At 44.1% G+C, this 25,449-nt stretch overlaps 2 protein-coding genes across 2 annotated transcripts in view; one reads left to right on the top strand and one right to left on the bottom strand.

Annotated features, from left to right (window-relative positions):
• LOC310855938 (CUB and sushi domain-containing protein 3-like) overlaps window positions 1-25,449 on the bottom strand; it is a gene marked incomplete at its 5' end in the record, with an annotated part of 374,665 nt that overhangs the window by 35,937 nt on the left and 313,279 nt on the right. Inside the window, 3 exons of the mRNA XM_083761135.1 lie at window positions 9,172-9,354; window positions 12,318-12,494; window positions 19,952-20,134. Coding sequence (XP_083617261.1) covers window positions 9,172-9,354; window positions 12,318-12,494; window positions 19,952-20,134 — 543 coding nt within the window. The remainder of the gene's footprint in view (window positions 1-9,171; window positions 9,355-12,317; window positions 12,495-19,951; window positions 20,135-25,449) is intronic.
• Window positions 23,798-24,727, top strand: LOC310855939 (dehydrogenase/reductase SDR family member 1-like; the record flags this gene model as incomplete). The annotated part of the gene is made up of 1 exon (XM_083761136.1): window positions 23,798-24,727. One exon carries the CDS (start codon window positions 23,798-23,800, stop codon window positions 24,725-24,727), a length of 930 nt encoding a protein of 309 aa, XP_083617262.1.

Genomic DNA, 25,449 nt, shown 5'->3' with positions numbered 1-25,449 from the left:
ACCATGGACTGTGTGAGGTCCAACGACCTGGCAAGCGGAACCAGACCACAGACGCCTCAAAGCCTGGACCGGTACAGCTTTTTCCACCAGGCAACCAGGCTTATGAACAACAGACACTGTTGTTGTAATAGGCCTGTTGCCTGTCAGCCTATTATTTATTTAAACACATCCCACACACAGGCACCCAGCACTTTTTATTTATAATGTTTTTTATAATTAGTGATGCACCGCCACTGAAAATGACAATTCTTGGCTGAAACCAAAATTGTAATATGTTTTATTTTTTATGCCAATTTGTTGTACCATTGCTGTCGTGACTCTATGTTCTGTTTACTACTAACCTGGTCTCCCCCTCCGTATCCATGTAGGAAGGAGCTGAAAGGCGAATTCGGTAGGCTGCGCAGAAGTACCATTAATGATGATAAAGCACACCTACTTGTGTAATATTGCGATTATACAACAGTTCCCCTTAAAAGAACACGTCAACTCAATTTCATTATAACTAAGATGTTCGATAAAAATCACACCGCTGTGAAGCTGGGCTTATCCGACTCAGACTTGACACCGGGCACTGCACTCCCTCAGGTAAAATTGGATTAAAAAAGTGTGTGTGTGTGTGTGTGTGTGTGTGTGTGTGTGTGTGTGTGTGTGTGTGTGTGTGTGTGTGTGTGTGTGTGTGAGTCTGTGTGTGTGTGTGTGTGTGAGGGTATGTGTGTGTGTGTGTGTGTGTGTGTGTGTGTGTGTGTGTGTGTGTGTGTGTGTGTGTGTGTGTGTGTGAGTCTGTGTGTGTGTGTGTGTGTGTGTGTGTGTGTGTGTGTGTGTGTGTGTGTGTGTGTGTGTGTGTGTGTGTGTGTGTGTGTGTGTCAGTGAGAACTGAGAAGTGTGAGAGAGAGAGAGAGAGAGAGAGAGAGAGAGAGAGAGAGAGAGAGAGAGAGGAGTGGAGAACACTGAAAGAGGGAAAGAGAGTGAGCGCGAAAGACGGTCTATGTGCAGTAGGCAAGTTACGCTATGCTGATTAGAGGAGTAATAATCGCAGATTCTCTGCATCTGAATTTACCACCCAAAAACTTTTGGTGTGGCAGCCAGAGCTGTCGTAATGTGTCCCCATTTTCTGACTGTAAATCCTGAAAGAGGATTCAACACCTTAGTCCCCTCCAGACTTGACACAGCTCAGGGACCTAGTACTCCACCAACCACATGCAGCCTGTGCAGCTGGATCATCCTGGACGTCTGTTGTGGTGAAAAAGGCACAGAAATGCCTCAGGCAGCTGAACAAGTTCGGCATGGGCCCCAGGATCCTGCTGCATGGCCTTTTACAGAAGCAGCACAAGCGCATTCTGACTGACAGCAGCGTCTGGCATGTGAAATGCTGTGCCCTCAACCGCAAAGCGCTGCAGAGGGTGCTACCATAGAGCTCTGGACAGCCCAGTGGATGAAAGCTTCCCTCCTCCTGGGATAAACCGAATGTTATGTCAGTAAAGCCCATATATGATTATCAACTACCCTAGCCACCCCAACCATGGACTGTGTGAGGTCCAACGACCTGGCAAGCGGAACCAGACCACAGACGCCTCAAAGCCTGGACTTTTTCCACCAGGCAACCAGGCAACCAGACTTATGAACAACAGACACTGTTGTTGTAATAGGCCTGTTGCCTGTCAGCCTATTATTTATTTAAACACTTCCCACACACAGGCACCCAGCACTTTTTATTTATACATTCTTTTATAATTAGTGATGCACCGCCACTGAAAATGACAATTCTTGGCTGAAACCAAAATTGGAATATGTTTTCTTTTTTATGCCAATTTGTTGTACCATTGCTGTCATGACTGTGACTCTATGTTCTGTTTACTACTAACCTGGTCTCCCCCCTCCATATCCATGCAGGAAGGAGCTGAAAGGAGAATTCGGTAGGCTGCGCAAGATGTACCATTAATGATGATAAAGCACACCTACTTGTGTAATATTGCGATTATACAACAACGACTCAGACTTGACACCGGGCACTGCACTCCCTCAGGTAAAATTGGATAAAAAAAGGTATGTGTGTGTGTGTGTGTGTGTGTGTGTGTGTGTGTGTGTGTGTGTGTCAGTGAGAACTGAGAAGTGTGAGAGAGGGAGAGAGAGAGGAAAGAGGGAAAGAGAGTGAGCTTGAAAGAGGGTCTATGCAGTAGGCAAGTTACACTATGCTGATTAGAGGAGTAATAATCGCAGATTCTCTGCATCTGAATTTACCACCCAAAAACTTTTGCCATGGCAGCCATAGCTGTCGTAAAGTGTCCCCATTTTCTGACTGTAAGTCCTAAGCAGCATTAGTGCCTCTTAGCTGAACATGGAAAACCTGGCATTCAGTTTCAGAGACAATCCTTGAAGGCAAAAGCTTAGGATGTGTCATCATCAGGGGTCACCACCGTAGACATTATATCAAAATTTGATGTTTTCCATAGACATACAATATAAGTGGTCAATAATATTACCAGAAATCAGAGAATGGGGAAGGCAGCTAATAGGATATTAACTATTAGCCGTAGGGGGTATTCAACTAGATTAGGCAGGGGGCCATAAATGTAAAATGACTTCAAAGTCGGGGGCCGCTCACATGACCGTGTTTGTGTTAACCGTTATACTGTAGAAGACAACAATGGACATATTATTATGTCCATTATGGTAACTTATTACTGCATTCATGCCTTTTGATCTTTGACATACACATTTGAAAAACACATCTACACTCTATAGTCATGTGTTCAAGACGGATCTGTCCGATATTTAATATTCCATCCTAATTGGCTAACATTGGCTTTCAAGGATTTGCCTGTTTTAAACAAAAAGCCTCAAATCATGAACGCAGCGTGCAATTTACGTGAAATCTTTCACGGATTTTCCTACTAGGCTGAGGAATATATCCCACCCTTTTCACATCTGCCTGTTATAGCGCCACCAACAGGTGGATTTTTTGTGTGCGTGCGTGCGTGCGGGATTGTCATTCCGCCACTGTTGGGTAATGCGCAATAATAATAATTATTATTATTTATATATTACCAAAATGCGGTAACGCGTAATATAATACATTACTTTAAAAAAAATCTGTAATATATTATCAAAATCATTCTGCATTACTGCATTACTTTCTGTCTGTCTGTCTCACTGTGTCTGTCTCGTTGCCCGTGGTAAGTGGGCAAGTGAAGAAGTTAAAGAATTATTTATTTTCTATAATTTGTCATCAAATTATTTATTGGCTTCTATGAATTCAAGGAATACATTTAACTGTCCATATCTGAGTAGGATGGGGTAGGTCTACGGCACCAGGGATTCCCAAACCCCTGGAGAGCTCTCTCTCTCTCTCTCTCTCTCTCTCTCTATCTCTCTCTCTCTCACTCTCTCTCACTCAAATAGCACTGATTTCCATAGTCGACAATTCAGCAGCAGCGACAATAATCAGAATACATATTATATGTGCCAGTGGCAGTTAGGCTACATTTAATTACAGCAAAACCAAATCAGGCAATGGACACGTCCATGTTCTCCTATGGAGGGGCGTCATTGGGACTTTGGGACTTTGAGACTACATTCATTCCTCCAGTGAGCACATGGTATGTGGTAATTGGTAAACAAACAAAACAGGTGCTTTGACGTTGTTGCAGGTAATTATTGACTAGAATGTCATCCCATCACTTGTTAATTCATACACATTCAGGAAATATGCGAATATTTACATATTTTTATTTAGCCTATAATGAAATTAATGTATATATTTTTCATAATTTCTTTCTCAAAATCAAATAATTGCCACAGACATGAACAATTCTTGCCATTGACACGTTTGTATCTGTACGGACATGTTGGCGACCCCTGGTTATCATCAGTGTGTGAGTGCAGGCGTCGCCCATCGGCGATGCATGACACCCATCTGCCACTGTCACACACGTACCACATGTATGCATACACACAATAATACAGGTAGTATACACTCATGACAATTGCAACCTTGCTGCATACATCAAAGATTCTAAAAGTGGCTGCATTCTATCTCCCACGGCCCTCCGTCGCCATCAGTCGGCACGGATATACTGTAGCTTCTTCCTTTTATTTGCACAATAACGTGTTTCTTCTGATATGTATTCTTTTTACGGTTCTGGATCACTCACGCACGCAGAGAGAGGAGTAAGAGGGAGAAAGAGAAAATCTCTCAGAGTTGAGGAATGGCAATATTAATGAGCAGTCAAACTTCACTCTCTTGTGCCTTTCTTTTATTCATTTACCCACGGGAGAAATAAGTGCTGGTGGGGAGACAGAGTCATGGAGACAAGGGCCAAAGATGAGCCCTCTGGCTCTCTGACTTATGCATACAGGTCAGTGGGAACCGACAGTACTGTGGTGGTATAGCCAAGGTGAATGTGTACGGCTGTGAGCGCGCGCGGTGTGTGTGTGTGTGTGTGTGAAAGAGAGAGAGAGAGAGAGAGAGAGAGAGAGAGAGTGCCTGCATGCATGCATACAGTATACAGTAATATATTGTTGCTGTCGGGTGGAAACCGTGTCCAAAAATTTAACTTTTCTGAAAATGGAAACAATAACCTGTGTTCCAATGGATCCAATGTGGTTGATATTTAGTCACAAGCCTTTAATACTTTCATTGGTTCAATGCGACACATCACAACGCATTGTGAGCTCGTAGATTGGATAGATAGATCTACTTTTTGCACACTGAATGACAAAGTAGTGCATTAATTGACAGAAAGCATGAAAGGTTTACAAGGTTTATACAAGATCTCTGCCCAACAGCCACGATACAATTATACCGCATGTAATGTATGTGTGCATGTTTGAGGAAAACACGACATGAAGGTATATTTGTAGATACCTACAAAGTCTGTGTGATAGAAAACCTGCTGTGCAAGTTTAAAGAGAGAGGCATGTGTACGTTTGTTCGTGTGTGTGTGTGTGTGTGTGTGTGTGTGTGCACTGTGCAGTGTGTGCAAGTGAGTGTGGGTTGTGTGCACGTGTTAGCATGGTTCGGAAGACTGAGCCCCAGGGATTTGCTTGCCTCTGCCATCCCCCATCAGCGCCATCAGGGCCAGGTGTCAAAACTGTCAAGGAGGCTGTCAAGGATTAGAGCTCAGAGGTTGAGGAGCTTCAAACAATTACACACACATACACGCACGCACGCACACCCGTGCGAGCAGTCGTACACGCACGCACGCACGCACGCACGCACGCACACACACACACACACACACACACACACACACACACACACACACACACACACACACACACACACACACACACACACACACACACACACACACACACACACACACACACACACACACACACACACACACACACACACGTGCGAGCAGTCGTACACACACACACACACACACACACACACACACACACACACACACACACACACACACACACACACACACACACCTCTCTCTCATGCGACCACAGGCTCCTTCAAAAAGTTTCAACATCCCGCTGAACAGAATGCCTTAATAATGAAACACAGCCATGAGATACTACAAATCAGTGTCAGCCTGGATTTTCCTGGGAACCTCAATGGAGGTCATGCTAGGATCACACTAGAAGTACAGTATATCATAAAAAATGAAGTCTGACTTCACTGCCGCTTAGAGGCCACTATCCACCTCAGTCACAGAGTCATATTTTCGGTTGAAAATACCATAGGGTCATCTCAGATATTGTCATACGAACTCTGTTCCAAAAAGAAATAAATTAGCCCGCTATTTTACTCATATGGATATGAAGCATCAACTGACGGTGAAAAAGTACAAATTTAACGACAGTTCGACACACTCCCGGAAAAATACTTCGTGACCCAGGGGTAGTAGGAGTGACGTCAGGGCCCGCTACTCTATACTGCACTTAGTCATGACACAGTAAAACCCATTAATTCAAGTTCAAGTTTATTTAATGCTGAGAGTTAATGGCGGTGTATGTCCAGAAATAGATAGTTACTGTACAAATGGTCAATAATAATAATAATAATAAAACTTTATTTGTATAGCACCTTTCATGACATGAAATGCAGCTCAAAGTGCTTTACAGAACAATGGAGAATAAAAGAAAAGCAAGGCAACGACAAAAAACAAGCAGTAATGCAATACAGTGAGGACATGAATAACAAAAAATAAAAATAAAATAAAAGATCAATTAAAAGCAATGTTGTAGAAGCGGGTCTTGAGCTGAGCTTTAAAAATGTCTAGAGAGGCTGCCTGACGAAGGTACAGTGGGAGCTTGTTCCATGCCGACGGCCCATAGAAGCAAAAAGCTGCTTCCCCGTATTTTTTAGTTGCCATTTTTTTAGGCAAAGCGAGCAGGCCAGCAGTGGAAGACCTTAGGGGGCGGTTTGGGACATATTTAGGCAGGCAGTCATGTAGGTAGGAAGGTGTGAGACCATTGAGAGCTTTATAGACAAGTACAATAATTTTAAAATCAATCCTAAAAACAACCGGAAGCCAGTGCAGTGATGCCAAAACTGGAGTAATATGTTCTCTCATCTTAGTTCTAGTTAAAACTCTGGCTGCTGCATTTTGGACAAGTTGTAATCTGTCAGTTGTTTTCTTAGGCAGTCCTGAAAAAAGTGCATTGCAGTAATCAAGCCGAGAAAAAACAAAGGCGTGGATTAGCGTTTTTGCATCGTCCAAGGACACATCGGCTCTGATTCGTGCAATATTTCTAAGGTGAAAAAAGGCAATCTTGGTAACATGATTAATGTGTGAATTAAAATTCAATTCAGAATCAATAATAACCCCCAGGTTCTTTACTGTACTGTTACTTTCTACAGTCAGGTTGCCAAGTCTGCTTAATATTGATTATTTCTGTTCACTAGAACCGATTATGAGAACTTCTGTCTTATCCTCATTTAGCTTGAGAAAGTTCTCACTCATCCAACATTTGATGCTAGACAGACAGGTAACCAGCGGGTCTAAAGCACAGGGATCATCTGGAGCCACAGAAAGATATAGTTGGGTATCATCAGCATAGAAATGAAAATTGACTCCGTGATTGGCAATGAGTTCGCCCAATGGCAGTACAGTACAAGGAGAAAAGCAGAGGGCCAAGAATCGAGCCCTGTGGAATACCAGAACTGATGTTGTGTTTGTCTGAGTCAAACTCGGCTAGATTGACAAATTAACTTCTATTTGATAGGTAGGAGGAAAACCAGGACAGGGCCGTACCAGACAGGCCTATCCAGTGCTCCAGACGCTGTATTAAAATTGAATGATCAATCGTGTCAAATGCAGCCGTTAGATCTAGAAGTAAGAGAACGGATACATGTTTCTTGTCAGCAGACACCCTAAGATCATTCATTACTTTTACAAGTGCTGTTTCTGTACTGTGACCTTTCCTAAAGCCAGATTGGAATTTGTTGTGCACATGATTGTTCTGTAGAAACACATCCAATTGATGAAAGATGCATTTTTCTAAAACCTTGCCCAGAAAGGGTAGATTTGAAATGGGTCGATAGTTACCCAAAACAGAGGGATCAAGATTGTGTTTCTTGAGAAGGGGCTTAACTACAAGCAGTCTTCAGTGAGTCTGGGAAGACGCCTGATTGTAGCGAGCTGTTTACAATTTTTAGGATATCTCCAATCACACTGTCTAAGACCTCTTTGAGAAAGGCTCCCCCTGGAGAGATCTACCCTGGGACCATTAGCTGCTGTTTGAAGGTTTGCGCTAGCAGCAGCACCATTCATAATATCAGCTCTAATGTTAAAAATGAGGTGGTCTCTCTCTCTCTCTCTCTCTCTCTCTCTCTCTCTCTCTCTCTCCTCTCCCTCTCTGTTTCTGCCTCTGTGTGCGAACCGAAAGCCAGCTCTCCCCTTTCTGTTGCAGTAACAGCAGCCTACGAAACTGTTCCTTAGCAACAATGTGGCGCCATTTGCCTCGTGGGCTTTTCCTGACACAGCCTTACTTTAGAACCGTTCACTGACTGCACAAGTTAATCCTCCCTGAGATGCTCACTTTTGGGCACCGACGCCAGCTATGCTAATCTATGCCTCCACCCAGGCACCATAAATCACAGCAATGTGCGGCGCTTTAACAGGCGAGCAGCAGCTCCCTCCTCTTTGTAGACTCGCTAACTCTGACGGTAATCAAGCTCATGGAGTATGCAAACTGCTGTAGAGAGGCCACGATTAACCATTGAAATATAATTACTGCGGTCCTCATTGCATGATGAAGAGGAGATGGTACATCCATCATCCCATGTCAGAGGAACTTGTTCAGCCACAGCTCCAGGCAACCTCAGCCAGGTACTGTAGCATGCTGGTTGCAGGCGAGGGCGAAATGCTTGTGAAATGTGAATGTCCCAGATCAAGGGCTCTCAAATGGGTTTGATGTTATATCTGGGCTCATCATTTCATAGCACAAGTCTTATCGCTTGGAAACACGTCACATATCTCTGCTCATAAGAAAGCATTATATTGTCGCTGTCAGCGGTCAGAAACCAGCCATCTCCATTTTCTTTTATAAATCAGTGCTATTGAACACCCTTTACGTCTGTGTGTGGGTTTTACTAATATTGAACCAATGAAAAGCATTAAAAAAGCGCTTAATGCCAGACAAACCAGCAAACATGTTTTTAGAACAAGTTCATAATTAATATTTAAATAAGTTAATATTTTGGACATAGTTAATATTTTGGACATGGCAGTTAATATTTTGGACATAGCAGGTTTCTGCCTGACAGCAGAGATATGCTTTATAGAACCAGAGTGAGTTCCAATACAAATCGTATATCTCATATGGAGTGCTTTTATCTGCAAACTAAACCAACTGACATTATCTGAACACAGAAGAACTCCCCTGTGTCACCTTGCCTGCTAATCTAATTAGATCTCAGGATGTATAAGTGTGCGCTTTGTACAGTACATGACACTGGTGCTAGGCATGCCAAGGATGGTACAGCATGGTCGGATGGTTATCAAGGTCGACTGTCTTCTGCTGTGCGCACAGTTTGTGTGTGTGTGTGTGTGTGTGCGTGCGTGTGTGGGTGTGGGTGTTGTGGGTGTTTGTACCTGTGTGTGTGTGTGTGTGTGTGTGTGTGGATGTGGGTGTTGTGGGTGTTTGTACCTGTGTGTGTGTGTGTGTGTGTGTGTGTGTGTGTGTGTGTGTGTGTGTAGTCAGCCTTACCTTGGCATGCTGGCATAGTGCCACTCCAGGTGCCGTTGTTGGTACAGGTTCTCACAACGGTGCTGTCGCCTCCTACCATCAGGTATCCTGGTTGGCATGCGAATGTCACATTCTGGCCCACAGTGAGGTCATCGCCAAACCTAAGCCCACTGGCCGGAACGCCCGGGTCACCGCAGGTAATCACTATCAGGGCCAGGCAGAAATGAGAAATACTTAATGAGTGATGTGCAATCGGCGAGTTGGCTGTCATTCAGATTTTCAAAACGGTGAGGTCACAAGAGAAGGCTGGAGGGGAGGATATCCAACTAACTATGGCCTGTGTGTAGTGGGCTATATAGGGTCGTGTTATTTTGCTATAGGTGTCAGAAGAAATAATTGCATTCTGTGTTCTCTAAATGCTCAATCCTGCATATTCTATATTCTATACATATATAATTCTGCTTATTGAAATACCATGTGTCGAAAAGGAATTTTGGGGTATTCTAGGGAGTTCATCCAATTTTGTGAAATTCTCCAGGCTCCATTTTGAGTGATAGTTCTTTTGACATCTAGCAAAAGACTGTATACAGTAGTTTTCAGTCCATGGAGTGCCTACTTATGCAAGATGCCTGAGAGCCACATTTTCTAAGAAAATTGCACTTTTGCATTTCCACTGAAGGGTTATTTCATGACAAGACCCAGAACTGTCCAGAGAGGTTTGAATGCAATCACGATTTTGTTCACTCAGTTGGGGATCTTGGATTATCACAATGATGGGAAATAGAAACTGACAAAGCCTGCTGTCTCTTTAGCCCTGAGTCCATGTGTGTGTGTGTGTGTGTGTGTGTGTGTGTGTGTGTGTGTGTGTGTGTGTGTGTGTGTGTGTGTGTGTGTGCGTGTGTGTGTGTGCACGTGTGTGTGCGCGCATGCGTACGTGCGTGCGTGCGTGCGTGCTTGTAGCTTTGGAAGACACAGGTTAATACATTACAACCACACACATTCGCTTCAATTAAGCATGGTGAGTATCTCCAAATGCAGATGGAAGCAGCTGGCATGAATATGGTGATGAAATGTTCAATTGGTATCAATTAAAAAGTGTCTCAAGAGATTCTGAACAAGCAGAGTACCGGTAGCTAGGTAAGACAAAGAGACAGGCAGACAGACTATTTTAGTAGAGAAGCAAATACTTGAGGGGGAGAGAAAACAATAAAGTCAACAGAAGCAATTAAAGTGGTCGGTCAAATAGTCTCTCCATATAATATTCTAATTTTATACCCGACGGTGGTTTGACAGCTTCCATGCTCCACTCCATAAAGATCCAGTTAGTGCACAGACCATGCTCCTTTGGGCCGCGTGGACCTGAATTTGAATCTGACTGTCACCGCATATCTCTCATCTCTGTGCCCTTGGATTTCTGTCTATCCCCACTCTCCTATCTGAAGAATAAAGCATAATAATGCTGAAACAATAAACTTAAAGTACCAGGCATCTTTACGCCCCCCCCCCCCCCCCCCCACACACACACACACAGCAGAACGCTGTGTGACTTTGATCCAGTAACCTAGACGATCGATAATCATTGAACTGTGAAAATGATCGTCACCCATAATGCAGGCATATTGAGCCAATCCTGGTTTCTCAGGTTTTTAGATGTCCCTGAACAGGCACTAAAATATTATGCAGTGTTAACTTTACACAATCAAAGGACTGCAAGGAGAGCAGAGCTCCAGTTTTTAGTTTGTATTTGTTGACAAAATTGTCAGTATATATTTTATTTTATATTCTTAGTTTTTGTCATCATAGCCTGTTGTTTTTATTTTGTTTTCCTCAGTGAAAAGGTAGTCGACGAACATTTTTCGTCATAGTTTTAGTCATCAAAATCAACACTACAGGGTGGTACAGGCCATGGGACTGTGACGGCCAGGTCACAACATATAGGGAGGAGAGATATGTGATCCAGCCTGAGATATACTTGGTTGTTCATTGTGTCGTGTACAACTACTGTAAGTAGAAATCCTGCTTCTCTCTGCATGTCTAATCGGAGTAATTCCTTTTAATAGAGCCATCTCCCTCCACCATCTATCTTTGTCTCTCTCTGCGTGTCTATGTGCGCATGCGTCACATTGCATCACATCCATAGGCTCGCTCATTCCACCCTTGAAAATCGGCACACACCATTTCATCTTCTTTTTGAGATTCAACCAACAAAACCAAGACAGGGCAGGAGAGGGAATATGATTATGCTCAAAGAGAAGAAAATATGTAATTTTGTTTAATAGGTATTCTGGTGTAAATTGAATATAGATCGACATGCTCCTTAATTACCACAGGGCTCATTTGCTGGGATGCGGGTGATAAAAACTGTCTTGACAGTCCTCACGCCTTGCTGAGAGCGAGCTAGAGGGAGACTGCAAGATTTATATGCCATTTGAAATCTGAGGCGGTATTTTACCACTGCTGTTGATCAGTTAGAGCCTCCCCTTTCCTCTAGGCCTGTTCCGTTTGGCTTAATTTATTCAGAGAGGGGGGTTTATTGCCATTGATAAAGAATGTATTTACTTCACTGAAAGAGCATCTTGCAAGAGCAAAGTCTGATTGAAGAAACAGCATGGTGCTGCTTATTGGCACAGTGTAAAGTCATGCTCAGTGACATACACTGGGCCACATACTATACTGCTCTCTCCGGAGGCGGAGAGAGCTTATACGACAGCCGTCAGAGGTGTGGTGCCAAATGCACCACTTTCTTTTCTTCTCTAATTGTTGTTCTATTTCTGGCAACGATGACAAATCCCATTTCTTCCATTTCTTCCAAATGGAAGAATCCAATTTCTTCCAGATAATGTCACAGTCTGAGCTAAATGTATTGAGGCACACAGTAACATTATCAGTATTAATTTAACCTGGAGTTAAATTAACACTGAGGATTTCACTGTGCAGTAGCATCTCATTCTCTTCTCTCAGACTCTCATATTGTTGTGTGGTACTGTGCCAGACCACGTCCCATCCAGGCCAGATATGGTCTATTTTTGACAGCGTGGGGAGACTGGTGAGAGCGCCTCATTCATTTTTCACAATGCAGAAATGATAAAGCAAGCCAAGGTAGGTGTATCATAACTCAGAAGGAAATAACATCACTTTCTGTTTCTATTTCTGTATGATATACGTACATGTGCAGTTGGGAGCTGTGCCGGACCACGTGCCGTTGGCCAGACACTGGCGCGTGGGCATGCCTGTGAGGACATAGCCTTCCATACACGAATAGACAATGGAGTGGGAGAAGGTGGTACCGTCAAGGCGGGAAACACGGCCATGAGTTGGCGTACCCGGGTTCCCACAATGCACCGCTGCAATGGAGAGAAGAGAGGAGGTAAAGGTCAGAGGTGCGAATTTGCGAAAGAGTAATCGATTTCCTTGGGATTCCCCAAGCCGCTGAGAGATGACTGGTGCAGTTTGCAAAATGCTTTAACCACTTAACCACAAAATGTTTCTAAATTATTTTGAAAATACATCTACAAACTCGCAATGCATTGTGACGTGTTGTGTTGTGATCTGATTACATTATTGCCAATATTCAAAAAATAGGGTTGCTAAGGTTAAGTGGTTAAGGATCCATCAAATATTGTATCTTTAACGTCTTTCATTACATCTCCATACATTTCATTACATTCCATACATCTCCAAACTCCAAAGCCAAACTAGCTGAGATAACGTGAACCATAGACGTGACCGATGTAACTACGTCCCTGTAGACCATAGTCATATAGGTTATTTTCCTGCTCCAAACACGTTATACACATTTTGGGTCACTTTGAAAAATAAATGCCCTCTTATTGCCATCTTCGGGGTCCCTAGACGGACACATTCATTTTACAATCCAACCAGGCTTATGCTATCGCATTGTGACGAAGCACATTGTAATGTTTTTCTACTTTGGTTTCCTTCTTATGCATGTTATCATTTATGAAAAGAAATATAACGTGTGATGCTGACTGTGTGTGATATAGTATTCTCTCCTATTCACAAGAATGGTAATGGGCTCGGACAGTGATGAGTGACAGGTGACAGAGACTGATGTCACCACCCACACAAGGTTACATAGGGAGGAAGTGACACACGGGGAACAGGGGGAAACATAGGAATGAGTGTGTAGGCCTACACGGGGGAAGAGGAGCGCCAGGTAGCAGTCGGATTAACGAACGAAGTTTGATCGCGCTATCTGCAGCCTTTAACAACAGAACTGTCGGGACCGTCGGGGAATTGAGCAACCGCTTAATTGCCGCTGCCGTCGGGTGATCGGCGTTTGGATTGGAATCTGCATGGTCGATGGTTTTCTACCAACGGAGTTAGAACTACCTATACCGGTGAGATCGAACCAAAAGCTTTCTGTTGGAATACCCCATTTGTTTGTTTAGTCAATCAGAACGGAGGAGCTCTTTGTTTTGGCTAAGGAACTGCTAAAGACTATCGCGGGAGCGCCGCGTCCATTTAAGGAAGAGGACACGGACTTTATTATTTATTTAATTATACAAAGCGCGGTTTTGCACACTTGACTTTGGGCGGGTTGTTGATTGTTTTGTTTGTTTGTTGTAAACGTTGTGGCGCAGGACGCAGAGAGCGTCGGGACTTGTTTGTTTGTTTGATTTCAGTTTGTTTACCTGTTCATTTCTTTATGGTATAGGGAGAGTGACAGGGACAGACGCACTTTGTCAAGTGCATTGATTTAAGTGTACACCGGTTGTTTGACAATACACACTTGCTGCATCTCTATATAAATAATACAAACCCTATTCCTACGATCCTGTTGTTTATTTTTCCTTAGTTAATAATTTGCCTTAAGACACATAGGGCGATTGTTACAGGTGGTGGCCCATACGGGGATCTAGGGATATACATTTAATAGAGAGAGCTTGGTCTGGTGTTTGTTATACAACGTAAAACAAAAGTACACTGTCAAAATTAACTTTGAACTTTTACTTTAAAAAAAAAGAGAAACAGAGAAAAAAAAGGAGAAACACAATGGAGCAAAGTGGGGGCACTACTTTTATAGTACAGCAAGATCAGGCCTGCATTGAGAACAGGTTGCAAGCCTTTGGTGACCGAGTTCAGTGTGTGCAGCGCCAGTTTAAGGAAGCTATGGACAGTACTATATGTAGGGAAATGTCTCTGAGGGATTACATCGATCGCGAGATGGTCGAGATGGGAACGCTAATCAAAACCTCAGTTGAACAATTGCAGAAAGGACTGGTTGAGTGTTTTAGGAGGATTGATGAAAAAGGGGCCAGTGAGGTGTCGAAACCAAAACGAGCCAAAACATCTCGCCCAAGCTCCCATACTCCCCATAACCCTCAAGGGTGTCCCACTAGTACTCCCCACCATCCGGCCTCCCGTGGCCTGCCCGCCGGCACGAAGAAGGCTCAACGACCATGCGGTGACGGAGGACCCAAGAAGGCGACACGGAGTGGAGCTCAGGGGACACGCGCAAATGTCAACGTTGTGCAGCAGGTGAAGGGGGAGTTACCAGCACCGAGAGGCGGTGACGGTGTCACTCCAGGACCCCGAAGCCTAAGGGCCCCACCTGAGGTGAAGTGCCCGTCCAAGAGGTGGCCACCGGAGTTAACTCCGGCTGGTCTAGGCAGGGCTCAGCATGCAGATCCCAAGGTCAGAGGTCTACTCGAACATCTGGACCAGACCGACCAGCGACCGGGCCGCCCAGGCTTCGAGGAAGTTAGGGGGATCCTGTATCGAAGGCAGCCGACCAAGTCCTCTGGGTGGAAATTTCAGGTGGTGGTGCCCATCAGCTTGGTCCACTGTGTCCTGAGACATTTCCACGACTGTGGTCATCCTGGTAGACTCAAGACGCTCCTTCGAGTCCTTGAAGCATCCTGGTGGTCAACCGTCCGCAAGGATGTGTGGGACTACGTGGAGGGATGCCATGGTTGTCAGCAACGCAAGCCGGTGGATTGTAAGCCGCCCCACAGGTTACCGCCCGCTCAAGTAGACCAAGCAGGAGAGGCCCTCGGGAACGACCCGACCGGGCCGGTCTCGAGGAGTACGAAAGGGAACACCGTACTGGTGGTTACACTTGACTACAACTCCAAGTGGGCTATGGTAAAAGAAATTCCACGAAGGGCGGGAAACTCTCAGTCTGGAAAAGCCAAATGGTGTAGTGCCTGGCGGAATAGGCCTGTTCCGGACAGACGGTTTGGGCTGGGCGAGAGTATACCCTCCTTCAACAGCATCTGAGGTATGCTCGTCGAGGCTAGTGCCCCCTAGATGGTTAGGTTCAGCCGTAGCGACGAGTCAGAAAGGCCCCTAATAATTACCGTGTGAAATGGAGGGACAACAATAAAGTAGACACAAACTCGTAATGTGGTCAACCTCAAACCCTACGTTGGTAGGACTTGAAGAACAGCTTCCAGCTTGGGGGGGGGGGACTGTGACGAAGCACATTGTAATGTTTTTCTACTTTGGTTTCCTTCTTATGCATGTTATCATTTATGAAAAGAAATATAACGTGTGATGCTGACTGTGTGTGATATAGTATTCTCTCCTATTCACAAGAATGGTAGGCCCAGGCCGTAGCGTAACGGTCTGGGCACCGGACTGGTGATCCAGTCGCGGTGTGCCGCGGGTTCGACTCCCGGACCCGACACGGCCTTTACCGCATGTCATCCCCCCATCTCTCTCCCGTTTCCTGTCAGCCTACTTTCTATCCCTTAAAAAATCAATAAAGGCGTAAGCCGCAAAAAAAAATATCTTTAAAGAATGGTAATGGGCTCGGACAGTGATGAGTGACAGGTGACAGAGACTGATGTCGCCACCCACACAAGGTTACATAGGGAGGAAGTGACACACGGGGAACAGGGGGAAACATAGGAATGAGTGTGTAGGCCTAAACGGGGGAAGAGGAGCGCCAGGTAGCAGTCGGATTAACGAACGAAGTTTGATCGCGCTATCTGCAGCCTTTAACAACAGAACTGTCGGGACCGTCGGGGAATTGAGCAACCGCTTAATTGCCGCTGCCGTCGGGTGATCGGCGTTTGGATTGGAATCTGCATGGTCGATGGTTTTCTACCAACGGAGTTAGAACTACCTATACCGGTGAGATCGAACCAAAAGCTTTCTGTTGGAATACCCCATTTGTTTGTTTAGTCAATCAGAACGGAGGAGCTCTTTGTTTTGGCTAAGGAACTGCTAAAGACTATCGCGGGAGCGCCGCGTCCATTTAAGGAAGAGGACACGGACTTTATTATTTATTTAATTATACAAAGCGCGGTTTTGTACACTTGACTTTGGGCGTGTTGTTGATTGTTTTGTTTGTTTGTTGTAAACGTTGTGGCGCAGGACGCAGAGAGCGTCGGGACTTGTTTGGGGAGGGAGGGGTTTTGAATGAGAAGTGTTTGTTGATTTCAGTTTGTTTACCTGTTCATTTCTTTATGGTATAGGGAGAGTGACAGGGACAGACACACTTTGTCAAGTGCATTGATTTAAGTGTACACCGGTTGTTTGACAATACACACTTGCTGCATCTCTATATAAATAATACAAACCCTATTCCTACGATCCTGCAGGTGGAGCGAAATCCATTCACGACGGACGACGTACGTTGCGACCTATATTCTTCCGTCGCAACGTATATTCGAGTACGTCCTGGCGTAAATATCAATTCGTCTCGGCAGAACGGACTCATCGCGGCTATATCTACCCGTTTGCGACGTAATATGTTGACTATTATTTTCCGTCGCGACAGAACGGGACTCGGCTCGGTGTAAAGAATCCGTTGTGGCGTGAGCTGGACTCGTCGCGGCAGAACGTGACTCGTCGCGGCTATATCTACCCGTTTGCGATTTTTTATATTGCTTGTCAAACGTTTAAGGCTTATAGCCTATTTAATCTGATTGGTATAGCTCTGCATGGTTGCTGCTTCTGATACTAACTTTACTAGACCAATTTAAAATAGTATTAGATGTTTTTCGTTAATAATAATTTATTATTTATTTCAAATCAAAATACAATGTAATGCACCACTGTCACGAAGTTCGCACGCACGCATGCGACACACACACACACACACACACACACACACACACACACACACACAAGACACATAGGGCGATTGTTACAGCATTTTCTTCTCTCATGGAACGAAGGAGGATTCTGCTCATGTGGAAATCATCCTCCCCTCCGTCTATATCCACCTAGACGATGTTTTTTCTTAAGCTTGAAATTTTTAAATTCACAATTAGAGGCTCAGTCGAGAAAATTCCATGCTGGATGACAACCCTTTACATCAACTTGGAAACACTCCCGAGCGATCAGCCATAACTACCTTACATCTCACAATGTCAAAGGAGGGCTATGGGTAGGCTATATTATGCATTTTTATCTATTAGCCTACTTTTTTTTTTCTTGTTTAAATTTCTTATTTTATTTCCCTTTTTCTTTTTTGCCTCCCCCAGGACCCATGGGAGGGTGGGCTGGACAACTGATCCACTAGTGGTCAAGTAGATCACTCACTCTTGGTCACTATGCCTAACCAAATGGGAGGGGATGTGTTTGTCCTGTCATTGTATGTTTGTGATGTGCAAAAATAAGGGAAAACTTTGTAAACTTTGTAACTATGTAATTGTACATATCTTAATATGAAAATATGATGACATTTGCAGCTTGTGTGAGTGAGTGAGTGTGTGTGTGTGTGTGTGTGTGTGTGTGTGTGTGTGTGTGTGTGTGTGTGTGTGTGTGTGTGTGTGTGTGTGTGTGTGTGTGTGTGTGTGTGTGTGTGTGTGTGTGGGGGTGTGTGTGTGTGCATTTGTGCGCACGTGCATGCGTGTAACCACAAGAACAACTGAATGAACAGCATTCATTTGATTTCAATAAAAAGCCTTAAACAATGACCAGAGCCAATCTAAATCAACTCTTTTCACCATTTATGGGACATTCCGCCTGACTGGATCATTTCATGCTGAATCCCGAGGGAGAAAAGTACAGGGTTTGTTTCAAGTGTTTTCTCTCTGCTCGAAATAATGTTTCATTACTAAATTGATTTACCCTCTCAATCACCTAATTGTCTGGAAAATTTGAAATAGTGATTTCAGCAGGAGACGGAAATGTAGGCACAGGCGCAATTTCCTGCACCCAGATGTCAGACACACATCGGAACACTCACAGGCGGGCACACGCACGCGCACGCACACGCACGCACACACGCACACACACTCACACAGATTTGAATATTCATGCCCGACCTCAGACATGTACGGATCAGAGATAAGCTAATGTAAGCCATGTCGATTGTATGACTCAATCGTTGCATAATTCATATCAAACAAGACGACAGACATACACAAAGTATCGCAGAAGGCCTGGATGGCATCATGGCCGAGATATTCAGCTGAACAATCATATTTACTGTTTTCTAGAGATTACAGCAGTCCATACATAACAGATGGCTGGACTTTAACAGCGGACACGTCTTTAGATCCTGGACCGACAACAAGAAGTTCAGCTGTCTGTTAAAAAAATCACTGGTGTGTCAGCGCCCCTACTGGTACTCATAGTCATATACTGGTGCTCATTAACGTCACACGAACACATAGGTGAACACATATAGGTGAACACGGACATTGCTGTTCTTTGGAGTGGTTGCACCACTCAAAAATACCTATAGGTCAGAGACCAATAGCAAGATGCGGAATGACAATGATGACAAGATGGATCGGGAGAAATGATATGAGTTGAATGAGAAAGAAAGAGAGGGAGAGAGAGGGAGAGGCAGAAAGAAAGAGAGACAGAGAGAGAGAGGCAGAAAGAAAGAGAGAGAGGGAGAGGCAGAAAGAAAGAGAGACAGAGAGAGGGAGAGGCAGAAAGAAAGAGAGACAGAGAGAGGGAGAGGCAGAAAGAAAGAGAGACAGAGAGAGGGAGAGGCAGAAAGAAAGAGAGACAGAGAGAGGGAGAGGCAGAAAGAAAGAGAGACAGGGTGAGGGAGAGGCAGAAAGAAAGAGAGACAGAGAGAGGGAGAGGCAGAAAGAAAGAGAGACAGGGTGAGGGAGAGGCAGAAAGAAAGAGAGACAGGGTGAGGGAGAGGCAGAAAGAAAGAGAGACAGAGAGAGGGAGAGGCAGAAAGAAAGAGAGACAGAGAGAGGGAGAGGCAGAAAGAAAGAGAGACAGGGTGAGGGAGAGGCAGACATAGGAGCACTGAGGGTCTAGTTGTACATTGTCCTGTCATATTAAAAATGGCATTGGTTTTGTGCCAAGCTGGACAGTATAGACAATTTCACCAAACTGTTCTCCCCTCAATATCCTGTTGACCCCTGGGGCTAATTTATGCACCAAGTAGCGCTGGCTCACCGCGAAGCAATATCTTCAAAACCCGAAATGATTCATTTATCACATTACAAAAAGGAACTTGGCTTTAGGTCTTTGTAATTAATGGAATTTCTTTCCCCTCTTTGGTTGGAGATCTGGAGGCTATGAACAGCACCATGTGCTGGCGGAAAATACCAGACTGCAGCAAAGAGGTACTTATCCATCTGGTGCAGAACTGTGTTTGTGAACATTTGACCGTGCGTGCATGCATGCGTGTGTGTGTGTGTGTGTGTGTGTGTGTGTGTGTGTGCTTGAGAGATCGATCATGTGCAAAACACCCACAATTTCACCACCTCGAGTGTGCTTGTTTCATTTGTTGAAAAAATATATACAAAGAATTTACAATCCAACCTGCCTGCAGCTCCTATCCTCCTTTGTATCACAGCTGTCTGACACACATGTAATTTTTACACAGGCATTTCAAAAGTCCCCTCACGTTTGCAGAAGGGCTGTCGACCGGACCAGGTCCCGTTGGGGAAGCAGATCCTCTCTGCCGAGCCGTACAGTGTGTGGCCCACTGCACAGGTGAAGCGCACTTTGCTGCGCAGCTTGAAGTTGCCCGCCTCTCTGCTGGCATGGGCGGGCGTGCCGGGGTCCCCACAGGTGCCCGCCGAGTCGCCTGCAACGAGAGAGCAACAGCCAAGGAACAGTCAGGACGGGCAAGTATGGAAATAGCATAATATTTCTCTCTGTTCCCCCATGTGTGTTCACAGTTATGAAGCCGAGGCAGCTCCACAAACGGCTCCACTCTGTCATGCAGAAGGGGAACAATGAATGAAGAAGGCCTGCACTTGAGGCTTCCTACCGTAGAAGCCGCTATAAAACACAAAATGCACCAATGAGCATTTGTCACAAGGCCAACAACCTGGAGGACCGATAGTTTTCACTGCTTTGACACAGAGACCATCCCTCCCATAAAAGCTGCAGCGGAAGCACTAAAACGCAACCAGCTGTGGTTATGAGGAATGATGAATACAGTTTGACCTCCGGAGCCAGATCCTTTATCATTATCCTGAATGATCTCTCCTGCAGAGGAATGTATAACACGCTTTGCACTGTGTCCAACCACTTGTCTTGCACATCTACAAAATCTACGAGCTAACACCCGTAAAAAGATACACGACGCGTCCTGTTAGAAATGAATGTCTCTCCAGCGGGTGCAGGAGGCAAAATAGAAAAAAGAAAAGAAGCATAACTCTTGGAAGGAAGTTCTCTGCAGATGAAAGAAATGGGAGAGAGACAGAGAGAGAGAGAGAGAGAGAGAGACAGAGAGAGAGAGAGAGAGTGGGAGGGCGGGACAGAGAGAGAGAGAGAATAGCATTTGTGTGCGTAACTAAGTATAAATTAGGCAAATTTACATCAGAGTTAAGGCGACTGACCAGGGATGCATCCCTTGAGCATAGTGGAAGCACGTACTGCACATTAACAGCCCTCCACTGACATGTCTCTATGCTGCTGCTGCCAGAGCTACTGCACCACTCTCTCACAGAAATGAGACCAGCTGAGTACAAAAGCCTCTGAAATGAAAAACAGGATCTGGCTTCATAGGATAAAGCAAAGCGAGACACAGGGGGGGGGGTGAAGTGAATGTAGAGTACATGCATGGGTAATGAGTGCGTGCGTGTGCGTGTGCGTGCGCGTGCGTGCGTCTATTCTCTGCTCATCTGTACAGTATCACTCTCACCTTGTGATTTGGATTTTTATAGTTATGAGACGGTGCTCCTTGAGCAGGGAATACAGTATGTGCATGGCAGCCTGCATGTTCGCTATACCACACTCTGTACACCTGCAGTAATATCACCCGGATGTTGACACAAAGCAACTGCGTGCATACGGGCGTCTACCTGTCCATGTGTGTGCATGTGGTTGTGTTTACTAGTACAATACATGTGTGCACTTTTTTGTACATATGTGTGAGTCTTCTTTACTGATGAGTGGAGGCAGCCTACCCAGCTGTCCTGTCCTGCAGTCTGACAGCTATGATGTCACTAACGTGGATGCTGGTGGATTAGGAATGAATCTCCAAATTATGTCTCTCAAAAACCTGTTCTCCAGGCACCCGTTAAGGGGGGAAATAGTAAGATTCCAGAATAAGGAATGCAGACAGAAAAGAAGCACACACAAAACAAAAACGTCTACACCACAGCAACAAAAATCTGTTTTAGTGCTACAGTATATATAGCACCTTTGTCAAATGGTGTGATATAGAACCATCAGAACTGAATTAAGTTAGAAAACCTCTATAGAACTATACAGCAGCTTAACGGCTGCTTTATATGGCAGTGGTGTGATACTGTAGTGTAGTGCCACCTCAACCATCCCAAAGAACTGCTGAAGAAAGACTATCGATTCTTCAGCACAACCAATATCATTAGGCGCTTTAAGTAAAGTGAAAAAGCATACAATTACATTTAAACAAGAACAACAGCTACAGCTCCAGGAATGTTAAAACCTTACTTACACCCAATGACCACTTACATTGTAGTGACTTATAAATGTAAATGTATAATGCATTACAACATAAAATAAACATAAAATGGTGAATGGTGCATTTATATAGCGCCTTTATCCAAGGCGTGTGGCATTCACCCATTCACACACACCGTTGCCGGAGGAAACCATGCAAGGCACCAAGTCTTGCTCAAGGACACTTCGACACTAACTCTGGGGAAGCCCGGGTTCCAACTGGGAACCTTGCGGTTCTTACCTCTGAGCCACTGCCGCCCCACAATAGGCATTGTAAAACCAAAGGGGCAAAGAATCACACACACACACACACACACACACACACACACACACACACACACACAAAGCTATGCATAGGAGGGGCAAGCTCCCCTCAAAAACGATATAAAATAAAGTGATTTAATTCACTCGCAAAATTCTCGTGATACTTAATACTGCCTGCTCAAAAACTGAGAGCCAGCATTGCAGAAACCAGCATTGCAGAAACTATTATTATGCTCTTTCGAGACGTCAATATAATTATATTGTTTGCAAATCAGAACACAAGGTATCAGAATATCTGTGATGTTTTCTTTCATTTGTCCAAATTGATTATTGAGTATACAGGTTTAATTTTGTTTTTAGTAAAATTTTGTTTTAAAAATCACACCCGTGTGAAGTGAGGGGCGCTAATGTATTAAAGTCTAACTCATGGTGATATGGTGATGTAATGGTGATGTAAAACAAACGGTGCAAACACAAAAATTAAACGCCATTAACAACAAAGAGACAATTTACGTCATCTTGTTCCTAACACAAACATTAAATGCCAATACAATAAAGATAATTTATTTGTTTTGACACCGTTTGTTTTACAACATCACCCAATCATAGCAACATGAGTTAGACTTTCATATATTAGAGCCCCTCACTTCACACGTGTGTGATTTTTTTTCTCCTACAGTATATACAACTTTTTGTCCTTACACGTGTCACATTTGAATTTACGTCATACAATATGTGTCTGAGCAAATTGGCTTTTCTGAGCACAACAGCTCGGGGCTTATATATATATCAATCACACAAATTCAGTTGTCATCTTACATGATCACAATATGAGTTGTTTTAAACATTGTATCATGGTTAAAAGATAATAACATAAATTGACAAATGAATTGATGAAGAAGTATATTAGTTTTTTATTGGATGATGTACGCCGACAAGAGCGCCCCTCAATTTATATGGGTGTGATTTTTACCAAGTTCACAGTCATTAAAAAAGTATGTTTGTTCATGCCTGTACTCGTCTCCGCTAGAGTTTCAGTGCATTCTGTGAACTTCCGGTCCAGGGCTTTGTCACTATACGGCATGCCCATGCATAAAGTGAATGGCAAATCGATTGGGAAATTGAGTGGCAAAGTGAGTTTAACATTGTTTAATACAATAAGACTTTTCAGTTTGGATGTATGGGCTGTCAAGGCCAGAAAATAGTGTTTTGCCACTCAGTACTCTGTCAGAACCGTAACCAAACATCTCTATCTGTCTGTATGTGTCCCTTTTATCATGTCCATGTATGGAGATCCCTGATGTCATCAGTATTACACAGTGTGGGAATAAATGATCAGATGCTTTTATTTAAGCGAAAGTAGCAATACTCCAATATAAAAGCTATAATGTTACAAAAATGTTTGCACTCCAACTTTTATTTGACTCAAGGTAAACAAGTATTAATAAACTTAGTAGACCACAAAAATCTTTGAGGTATAGGCCGCTAGACGATTCATAGGAGGAGTTCTGTTGACATTACATGCACCAAGGAACGTGACCACCAGGTAAAAATGTCCCTTTCAGGCTGGGTGTGTTTGGTGACAGGGGCCTCCCGGGGCATTGGCAGGGGAATAGCTCTACAATTGTCAGAAGCCGGGGCTACGGTCTACATTACAGGTCGCCAGGAGATGACGCTCAAACTCACCGCAGCAGAGGTCAAGGAACGGGGTGGGACATGTGTTCCGGTGATCTGTGATTCCTCGAAGGATGAAGACATTGACAAACTGTTCGAACAGATCAAACGGGAACAAAACGGGAGACTAGACATCCTTGTTAACAACGCCTATGCTGGTGTGCCGGTTGTATTTCAGAATATGGGAAAGACGTTCTGGGAGGCTGAACCATCCATGTGGGATATCATAAATAACACAGGTCTTCGAGGCCACTACTTCTGCACTGTGTATGCCTCACGGTTAATGGTGGCACAGGGCCGAGGCTTGATTGTTGTCATCTCGTCCATGGGAGGGCTGCGGTATCTCTTCAATGTGCCCTATGGCGTTGGTAAAGCTGCTTGTGACAGGCTAGCAGCAGACACTGCCGTTGAACTGAAAAGTAGAGGGGTGGCCTCGGTCAGCCTGTGGCCCGGGCCAGTGCAGACAGAACTGATTACTAAATTTGTACTGGAGGACACCTCCATGAGTGTGGATCCTCAGATAAAGCAAATGTTTGCCAATGGAGAATCCACAGAGCTGAGTGGGAAGTGCATTGTAGCCCTGGCGAAAGACAAAAAGCTCATGTCAATGACGGGGAAAGTACTGATGAACTGTGACATTGCAAGGCGCTATGGGATACGAGACATTAATGGTCGGAAAGTGGTTGATTATTTGTCCTTAAAATTTCTCCTGAAACAAGTTTCATCTCCCTCCTGGCTGACCCGCTTTGTGCCCTCATTCGTGCGTCTGCCAAAGTTTGTTCTGTCCCTTGCAGCTGGGAGATTTTAAACACTTAAACCCTCAATCTATTCTTAGTGAAACAGACCGGAGTTGCAACTGTACTTGGTCTGCTCTTGTTTCCCAAGCAAGTCTTCGCCAGAAATATATCTACAAGCTCAGCGTTGCTACATGTTGTTACCTTGTAGTTCTGCTATTTCTTCAGAATAGGGGTAAACACTATTCAAGTAGTTAAACACTTCCAGTTTTCCCCAAGTGGCAATAATTCATTGCTACAAACAAGATATTACAAAATAAGAAATCCGAGTGATGGATATACGCACATTCAGATTAGATTTTATCTTTTTTTAGGGGTACATTTAAAATTGAGTGGTCGAAGCGTTTTACTTTAACAACATTCCCAGCTTGGTGTGTTCCGCTAAGGAGGATCATTAATGAGTCAGAGTTCAGCTCACTGTTCTGATCTGCGATAAAAAACTATGTTTGACCTCCTTACCAACACTACATAGGCTATTTGTTCTGTTATGATCCATTAAACAATTAAAGTTATGTTGTGGTTTGTTCTTGCATAGATTTTATATTTTCTGAAAGCAACAAACGGACACTTATAGTGACTTGCATTTTAACTTTGATTATTTATAACACAGTATAATAGTGATTATGAAGCTACATTATTACAATGCAACTCAGTGCCAAGCAGTTTAGCAATGTTATAATGCTTGTCTTCATAAGTCATTATGAAATGCTTCATAAAGTGTTATAATTATTGCCTT

The sequence above is a fragment of the Protomyctophum parallelum genome (assembly GCF_964188405.1).
Source record: "Protomyctophum parallelum genome assembly, chromosome: 3".
NCBI classification, from domain to species: Eukaryota; Metazoa; Chordata; class Actinopteri; order Myctophiformes; family Myctophidae; genus Protomyctophum; species Protomyctophum parallelum.
The sequence above is the reverse complement of the archived record's forward strand: the minus strand, read 5'-3'. Positions and strand labels throughout refer to the sequence as shown.